Here is a 10,315-nt window from a genome sequence, read left to right on the forward strand (position 1 = left end):
TCAAAAAAATTCATAATGAAAGCAGATCGAGGCATATGTCGCGGTCATATTGTGACATTCGTCAATTTCAGGTCTCGTTTGTATTCGTTTTTGTATTCGTCTATCATGTAAACCGACCCATTTTGTAAATCAAAGCTTATGATATAATCAAAATGATGGATTTTATGTTACAATATTGTTTTACACTTGTTGAGTCTTGAAAACATTCTTTTTGGTCCTTAAAACTCTTTAAAAATGACTTAAACCAAACTTTGGAGACTATTATTGCCATTTACTAAAAACTTGTTTGACCATTTCAACCATCACATGCATCTTTACCCTAATTGTATGAACCATACTCTTACCATTATAAAAGAAAGGCTCCATACACCATTTTGGTTGTTCATCTTCTCCAAATCTCTCTCAAATCCAAGTATTCATCTTCAACATTTTGTTATTTTGATTTCTTAAGGTCAACTAACTATAGTCTTTCATTTTAATTTGTTTATCTAATATTACTAACACTTGAATATGGTGGTACAACATATATATAATACACACCCCTTGTTTCCTTTATTTGTTACTTCACTGACTCCGGTTGGTTAAGTTTCGAATGTCATAAGGCAAGACTTCATGGAGGACTTCGTGTTCTTGATATATATTTACACACACATAACTTATTATACATATCACTTATGACTAACTTCTAACCCTTTTTAGTTTGTTCATCTTATTTACAAGTTCCATGGCGTGGGTTTGTATAAGACTAACCTCGGTTTAACCGAAACTAGTCCAAACCGGAAATCGACTTTTTGTTTACTAGTTTTGTTAAAATAGTTGTTTAAACATGTTTATTGCTAGATTTGAGTTTCAAAAATCCTTTTTACAAGTTCTTTGATATTAAGCATATGGAATCCATCTATGAACTCGTTGGGAGATGGAAACCGAACTAAACCGAAACTTTTGCTTAAAAGACTGGTAGTTAACTTTTTAGTTGTAAAATTTAAGTTTTCTTCATTTATAAACCAATATACAAGTTCTATGATATTTGGGCATGTAGAAACCATCTATGAACTATTTGTGAGATGGAGACCGAACCAAACCGAACTATACCGACTTTTACTCGCTTAAGACACACAAGTGTGTTTTTAGCTATCAAAACTTGTATATTTCTTTAAAAATAGTTTACAAACTAATTTTAATTATTTTCTTAAGTACTTGGAATTGTTGGATCCAACTTGATCTCATCACATAGTTTGGACCGACAAAACCGAACACTCGTTTAACGTGCGTTGTTAGTTCTAAACAATAAATCTACATACTTGGTTAAGTGTTAGTATATTTTAATGAGTTATCTCATAACAATTAATATGTTGGAAAGTTGACTTTGGGTTTGACCATTTGTCAAGACCCGAACAGACAACCCGAACACTCGTAAAAGACCCGTTTTAGTATCTTTGTCCCAAAGGACTTGCATTTTAGCATTTTTCCCACCTTATTACTTAACATTGGTTAAGTAAATATTAAGGTTAGATACTTTAACCCGGTTTCGAGCAAACTTACATTTTTAAAGGATTGTTATTATAAATTCTTAAATAGTTACATTTTAAACCTTGAACTTTAATTGTTTACTTTTTGCAACAATTATTTTATTTAAAGATCTTCAAGACAACCATTCTAAATTCAAAATTTTATTGTCATTTAGGCCTTGCTCGTTAAACTTCATCCATCCGGTTATTCATCTTTTACCGATCAAGTTTTATACTTGAACGTGAGTAACTTCATACCCCGTTTTCTATCTTTTATTTTGGGGGTGACATTTCATCTTATATAAACTAAATGTTTTATACTTGGGTCTTAAACCACAAACGTTGTTGTATACTTTACTTGAATAATTGCTCGATTTGGTGTTGTATGCTTATTTGCCTATGTGTTTATCGCTTTTGGATGGTGGAACTATAAATCTTAGACCATTTGGCAACCCCTCATGGCAAGGTGTCGTTAACGTAATGCAATTAACTATAACTATAAAATCTTAAACTATTTGGCAACCCCTTATAGTTGGATGTCGCTAACTTGTTAGCGATAACTATTTATCCAAGTTTATAGCTATTATTTATGGTTTTGTATACTAGTTTTGTGGCTTTTCATACTATATATCTATTGTTCAAACTTATGAACTGCTCACCAATCTTTGTGTTGATAAACTTTATTTTATGAAATGTTACAGGTTTGCATCTAGGTTGATTTTGGAGTTCGGTGAAGAAAACGTCACAAATACCGTTAGGATATTAGCAAAAATGAACAATATTTGATTTGCTATATTTTGTTATATTTTGTTGTATTTGACTTATGAATATTTGGTTATGTGACATTTTCGATGTTGTGAAATGAAATAAATTTGTTAAATATTGTCTCTTTAAATAGTGTCATGCGCTTATGAGCAATCGTTGCACCCCGACATGTTCCGCCACCTTTGGTCGGGGTGTGACACATATAATTAATACAACTCTTGCTCCATCTCATGTTTGTTTGTAGCCCTTAAGGTCCATCTTGCCTTGTTCTTGTTTCCTACTCTTTTATGAGTTCCGACACGTTTATACTTTATTAAAATACAAGTTCCAAAAACTTCTAATACCCACAAATTTAAAGGGATAGAAAATTGATCTCAAGGATAATTTGGGTGTGTGACGGACCTGGGACAATTACTCACAAACGTCATAATTTATTAATATCAGCTTTTATTATTCTTTTTTTTGAACATTAAAAAAAAAAAAAAAAAAAAAAATTCTGATACAAAGTAAAAGGCAGGCAACTTAAAAACCTTTACTTGAGAGAGAGAGAGAGAAAAATGATGCAAGTGATTAGCAACTCCATTACTAACTCAAAAAAGTAAGTTCAACCAAAATTGTGTACTATGCAAGTTACCGCGACATATAAATTTGCATACCAGTAGAGTTGCTTGAACCCTTTAATATTTTAAGAGATTCGAGATATCTTATAAGTAACTGTTTACCAATCACCTAGAAAAAATTAAAACCACCAAACATCAACGTTACACATGATCTTACATATTTGACCACACATTCATCACATGTTTACAATTTGCAACAAGTGGTTATGCAAGTGTTGTGACTTGTGAAGTACCAATTTCTTGTTCTCCCATCACATGTTTGCCAAAACCTGACAATGGTAGATTGGTAGTTGCAGTAGCAAGCAACCGTCACATAAAACCATCATTACACTACCAATCACACAATGACACCTCATACCAACAAACAAAATATCTTGGTGTTAATATGTAGCCTCACTTTCAAATTACAGCCACGGATAAAAAGATATATGGCTAAGATTCATCACATTTCTCATTATTCATTACCAAAATTGAAATTCTCATAATTCATTAAGTTCTTTTAAAAAAATCCCACAAAATGGGCTTTACTAACTACATGTCACTTTCTTTTTTCGTATCACGAAATAAGAAACAAAAATGGTAAATAATGAGTAGCAATAGGTTTACAAAATCGCAATTATGGTCACACTGATGGGTGATGGACATAGTGTTCTTGTCCGCAGTCCAAAAGCAAACAAACTAATATATCTAGACACATTCATGATCATCAAAATAAAACTAACAATAGATGAAAGTTCACGACATGTCAAATTTAATCATTTGTTACACATAAAAGGAAGAAGTACATATGTTTTTCAAGCACTAGACCACAAACTTCATGAGTTGTTCTTCAAGCTACAACATTCGTAATGAATTGAAAACTTACACTTGTGACACTTAAATATCATATCATACTGCAAATTATTAGGACACATACTACATTGGCCATCACTCTCAATCCCTTGAACAAACGAGAGCGGATGCAGGTGATCGTGAATCTTATGAACGCTCCCAAACTTGATATTTATATATTGGTAAATGTTGCTAAAAGAGATGGAATATGTTTCTGTTTCACAACAAAGTATTAAAGGAGCACAAGCAGGGTGCACCGATTGAGCACACTCATCGCAATGATAGAAGCCACAAAGAGGATTTAATTCACACTCACAAATTTCACAAAAGTATTCACTCTTGTGGTTTTCAATTGGGAGGTAGGGGTGTTTATCATAACTGTGTCTAATAGTCTCATGCAACAACAAAGCACACGTAGGATGTATATACACATCACAAAGGTGGCAACTGAAAGCCAACTTGAACGCAGAAAAAAAACCTATCCCACACACAGTACATCCACTTACACGAGGGACACCCTTAACTCTTGAAAGAAGATGGTTTGGGTGGGATTTATATGTGATTTTTTCAGGTATAACCCCACAAGTGACATCAACGTAGTAGTGACATTCGACACAACCATAGGCATATCCATTGCAAGGTAGCCAACAAACATAACAATTAAATATGTTGAAAGGCACACCTGGGACTTCTGACATTAGAACGAGAGGATGTTGTGCGTGACCTGGATGGTTGACTACTTTAGTTGGTAATCGAGTACACCACTCGTGAAGAGCAAAGTTGCAACTCTCATCTTCATTGGCCCCACACTTGTAATATGGCATCTCCATGATTGGTCGCACACATGCATTGCATAATAGTTCTATCTTTTTCATTGGGTTATGACACAATGAGGAGCTTGCACCATCTATGCATTTTGTGTTAACTAAAATTAGCTCATGATGATGGTTCCTATGCTGTAGACTTACCTTGTCAATTTCTTTAAAACATAATTGTCTAGGCATGCTATAAATTTGATCAGGAAATGGTAGATGGAAAAGATCAGGATAGTCGGCATCGTTAAAATTTTTAATCGTTTTACCTTTATCTGAAAAATTAAAAACACAGTAACTCAATTGCTGGAAAGTAACTAAATGGAAGAAATCATATACATAAAGATTTACTTACCTTGATGCAACATGGACATGAATGGCTCTCTTCTTGATGTTGCACAATCTAGATGGGTATAGTAAATACACTTCTCACATTTGTAAATCCAAAGATGCTCACTCAAAAAAAAATTACCATTGCATACTCTACATCTAGGGTCATATTTAGCTTGTTGTTCTCCTTCTAGGAAGGAATAAGAAAGGACGAGTGGATGTGTGTGGTGGAAAATGCCATTTGTGGTTTGTTGAATTAACAGACTTTTTGGTAGGAGAGCACAATCGGTCTGTATGGCAAAGTTATGACATGTGATACATTGAAAAAATGTCCCTTCATGTCGTTTCCCACAAGCATTACAAAGACATAAAATAGGATTGTTGATTAGGAGCACTAGCGGGTGTGGGTGGCTAGGGTGATGGAACCTCTTTTTATCAAGTTCCACAGCACATCTAATATCAATGTGGTAATAACATTGATCAAAACATGTATACCTTACTTCGTTAGGCCCGTGCATGCTTAGACAATAAGAGCATGTCCAAGAATATACAATTTGTGTGAGGGTAAGTGGATGTGGATCTGATGTGTGTTTTAACTTTGTTGGAAGCTCTGCACAGAACTTATGAAGAGAGTAATCACATGTATCACTTATACATTTATAGTAGTACTTATAGTACCCATGGATTTGCAGGTCGCACCGCTTACATGGACATACGAACTCATCTCGTACAACGATGTCCCCTTCCTCGACCTCATCAAATTCTTCCTCATCTTCATCTTTCACCTGCAAATCAATGAGCTTCAACGGATGCTCGTGTTCAAGTACCTTCATCATAGTTATTTTTGTTTCTCTTTCGTATAGAATGTATGTTACTTATAACAATGAAAAGCACAAATGTGATATTACTCCCTGAAATCATAAATCAGCAATAGAAGCCAGTTATACAAGTAATGTATCTTTTGTTTATTTAATTAGTTAATATATTATTTTCTTTTAGAAAAGAAAACGATGTAGCACTTTACAAGCAAACTAATTATTGATTGAATATCATTAAGTTACTAACAACATGGGGAAAGAATGTTGTGAAAATTAAATCAGCCAGTAATGAATAATGATTTAAAACGCTTATAAAAGGAATTCACAAAAGTTTTTAAACCTTAGCCTTAATGGAAAGAAATAAGGTTAGCCACTCCATAACTTGCTCAAAAAAAGTCTAAGCTCAACCAAATTTGTGTACTATGCAAGTAACCGTGACATATAGATTTGAACCAAGTGTAGAGTCGCTTGAACCCTTTATAATCTTTTAATAGATTCTAGATATCTTATATGTAACAATTTACCCAAAAACCAAACATCAACCTTACACATGAACTTACCTTTTTAACCACACATTCATGATTCATCACATGCTTACAATTTGCAACAAGTGGTTACAAATTTTTATGCAAGTGGGTGATTGGTGAAGTAGCAATTTCTTGTTTCCCCATCACATGTTTGCCAAAGCTGACAATGGTAGTTGTGCCAAGTGCCACATAAAACCATCATTATACTCACCAGTGGCGGATCCAGGAATTTTTTTTAGGTGGTTCCCTCTTAATTTATAAGGTGGTTCCTCTAGTATCTTCTATATATCCGTACACTATTATTTCGAAACTCGGGTGGTTCCGAGGAACCACCCTTTTCTTCATTAGATCCGCCAATGATACTCACCACTCAATCACACAATGACACCTCACACCAACAAACAAAAGATCTTGGTGTAAACATATATGGCCAATTCTCATAAATCTTAATTCATCAAGTTTAAAAAAATATCCCACAAAATGGGCTTTACTAACTACATGTCACTTTCTTTTGCCTAACTTAATATAAGAAACAAAATGATAAATCGTAAGTAGAAATCGGTGTACAAGTTGCGATCATTTATGAATCACAAGCATACATATCCAACCCTCTTGTTCGTCCAGGCGCACCTCCTTTCATGGAAGATAAATCAAGAACCCTGCAAGAAACATTTATGTGAATAAACCTCATGAATCAAACTTCAAACATGACTTTGATGCATGAAATATGAATTATGTAAATACTTACATTTGTTCAGCAGCCCCATGGTTTATGAGGACCTTTTCATTGACTTTGGATAATGAGAAGTCAACAGGCAAATCAAACACCTTGCTAGCTGTATTCGTCAAATTAACACCGCATAAGAATGATCTAAACTTGCAAAATGATATATAGTCAAATGTGTAACTTTAAATTTCTATACACATACTTATTGGGTTCATGCTTTCACAAATGCCCAAGATATTCTACAGCAAAATCACAACTTGTCAGGTAAAATCATAATACAAAAAATGTTCAAATGTTATATTTACCTTAAGTTGTTCATAACAAGCTTCAAGATCATTGTTCACCAAAATATGATCAAAAAGGCCGGATGACTTTCCTTGTTCAAGTTCAGCCTTCGCATTTCTAAGTCTTTTATGGATCTGTTCTTCGGTTTCTGTCCCTCTATTGACCATATCAAAAGTCAAAACTTGTTTTAGTAGCATGATTTAAGATAAAGTTTAAACCTTGCACGAAGGCGCTTCTCAAGCTCCTCAAATGAAGGCGGGCAAACAAATATGAAAGTAGCTTCAAGTGAACTCGCCCTCACGGATCTTGCTCCTTGAACATCAATATCAAGAATGCATCTCTACACAAAACCGTCTCCAAATTTCAATAATTATTCATAAAGTATCGATCTTTCCATCTATATTTAACTTAGAACACCAAAAATAAGTTAAATAATGCATAATAAAGACCTTTCCCGCATCAGCAACCACATTAACAGCTTCTATGCTAGTGCCATAAAGATTTCCATGAACATCAGCATGTTCTAGAAACTTCCCGGATCTAATATCTTCCTCCATAACATCGCGTTTGGTAAAATGATAGTGGACCCCGTTTTGCTCCTTCTCTCTTGGAGCACGAGTCGTGTGGCTAACCGAGAACCCGAACATTGATGGGAATTCTTTCATTAGCATGTTAATTAAAGTACCCTTACCGACTCCAGATGGGCCACTAATCACTACGGGCCGGTCAGAATTACCAATAACTCCCTTACTCCAACCGACAACTTCTGTTTCAAGCTTCTTCTTCTGGTCCCGAATGAATTGTGTGTCCACCTAAATATGTAACGAACATTCATTTCAAGATCAAGATTAGTGAAAAGTGAAAACTGCATATAGGTTGAAAATTATTGGATTTCAAGAAACACCCACCTCAAGAAACCACACGGATTCATTAGATTTGGAACTGAATTTGATTATCAAGATTTTATCTTTATTCAAAAGCACACTCGAGTGGCCCTTGAATGGTTCCGGTTTTGTTCCTATAACAGTTGGTATCACCCTGCAGGTGAAAAAATCACGATTTAATGACGTGTAATCCTCAATAACATAAGTTAAAACAGAGCGAAACTTATATAAAACGACTCAGAAACACACCATTCACCGGTTAACTTATTGAGAATACGAACTCCACTCGATGTCAGATCATCAGTCCCACAAATTACATACTAAAAACATAAAAAGAAAATTATTTAAAAATTAGATAACAAGATTTCAAGAAAGTTGAAATGAATCGAATCGGTTCAACATCATACTGTTTTGTTTCCAACAGTAACTGCTGTTTCGAAGTCGTTAAGTTCAACAAAGAAAGCTGGAGCTTTTCCCTGATATCCAAAACAAGTCAAAAACTTTGAAACATTTTCAAGATGGGTTTTATCAAAACACTCAAAATAAAGATCTAACTCACCATTAAAGCAATTTCTTGAAAAGACAAAAGATGCAACCTGATAATAACATAACTATCAGAAATCAATATAATTAAACAAAAATGCATACCCATTTCAAAATCATTCATGAAAGCATATAAAAATGAAATCTTTTTTTGTATGGAAAATTGATCACTGTGCATATTATTATACATAGCACAAAAAACCCAGAATTCAGCTAACTGTAATTGGGTAATTTAGAAGAATACATAAACAACCCAGAAAACAATTACTCTGTTTTTGTTTGAAATATAAAGAACAGAGGAATTAAAAAAAAGTGATTTTTTTAAATACCCACCAAATTGAAATGAGCAAAACCCAGAGAAATCGACCATAAATAATATAAAAATTACCTGAAAGAAAGCAATATTAATAGAGATGAAGAATGAATAAAGGGGTGGTGAATTGTATTGAAAGGGTTAAATGAAAGTGAATAAATAAGGCGGACGAAACGAGTGATGATGCTGCAATAATAAGAGAAGAAGGTCGACAGCTTGTGTGTGTATGTTAAATGTTAATGTGGCTGTGGTGGGGTGGCTGTGGCTGTGGCTGTGGCTGTGGTCGCATTCGAGTTATCATTCAACAAACTTTGAATTCAATGCCTACGCTTTCCTTCCATTTTCTTTCTTTTACCCTTTTTTTTAATTTATGAAAAGGATGTCTTTTATTTTTTTCTTTCTTTTTTTAATACTGTTTGGATCCAGCCCTGATATCCGATTGAGTCTTCCTAAAACATAATTTTGACATTTCATTTCTGCCTCACTCAAAAACTCTATCAAGAAGGAAACTCATTATCGATGTAAGAAACCCCTTTAAATCATGTTTCAAACATGAAACACCACCCCATACCATACCATTAAGCAATAATTCCAATTACATGTCTTTGATTTGAAATAAAGGTTTACAACTTTACATTTACTTTCTATTTTTTTTAATCTTATATTTGTGTATTTGTATTTTAAATTTAAAACATTATGAAAAGTTGGATATTTGTGAGGAAGTCATATGAATTTACTATATTAAGTGAGTCACGAATTGCATAATAGTCTAAATAATCACTTAAATATGTATATCAGATGACCTTTAAGTTAACGGTATCAAGATGCTGAATAATGCTTTATCTTTTTAATCTTCAAGTCATTGTATCAGGCATTCATGTGATGTTGAAGGATGTGGCTCGGTTTTGGATAAAAACTAGATCACCGGTTCCTTTTCTGTTGTATTTTTTAGTTGTTTTCCTGTTTGTTGTTGTGTGGACTTCGTTTGGTTGGTCCTAATTTGGGCCTTCTGTTTAGGCTTGTTTATAATATACTGTCGATCATAAAAAATCACTATCATTAAAAATCACTAATATAAAGATTACATGAGATAATAACAAAATATACATTTAAATATCCTAGTTTTGTGAAATATTCGAATGTATCACCTTATAAACAAAAAACCATTTGTGTTCAAAGTACACGGAATTAAGTGAGCTTAAAAGCCTGCATAGTGTACAAGTTCCTTAACTTTAATAGATGATTAGTGAACATGGGACTAGTGAGGTTAGAGGTCAACCTTCCTGAGCCATTGTCATTTGGCTTCATGACCAATAGCATTGGTGAACACAAATTATCTTAACTAAATATGG

General features: G+C 33.8%; 1 protein-coding gene across 1 annotated transcript; it reads right to left on the minus strand.

Moving 5' to 3' along the window:
• Positions 1-6,737: 6,737 nt before the first annotated feature.
• Positions 6,738-9,113, minus strand: LOC143618448 (guanylate kinase 2-like). The gene is made up of 11 exons (XM_077090662.1): positions 9,039-9,113; positions 8,667-8,703; positions 8,515-8,583; positions 8,357-8,427; positions 8,132-8,261; positions 7,673-8,035; positions 7,442-7,563; positions 7,244-7,379; positions 7,141-7,177; positions 6,960-7,047; positions 6,738-6,870 (listed from the first exon to the last, which is right to left on the minus strand). Exons 2-11 carry the CDS (start codon positions 8,667-8,669, stop codon positions 6,792-6,794), a joined length of 1,098 nt encoding a protein of 365 aa, XP_076946777.1. The 5' UTR covers positions 8,670-8,703; positions 9,039-9,113; the 3' UTR covers positions 6,738-6,791.
• Positions 9,114-10,315: the final 1,202 nt, after the last annotated feature.

The sequence above is a fragment of the Bidens hawaiensis genome, unplaced genomic scaffold (genome assembly GCF_021521415.1).
Source record: "Bidens hawaiensis isolate Kalapana, Puna unplaced genomic scaffold, B.hawaiensis_p1.1 tig00076596_1, whole genome shotgun sequence".
Taxonomy (NCBI): Eukaryota; Viridiplantae; Streptophyta; class Magnoliopsida; order Asterales; family Asteraceae; genus Bidens; species Bidens hawaiensis.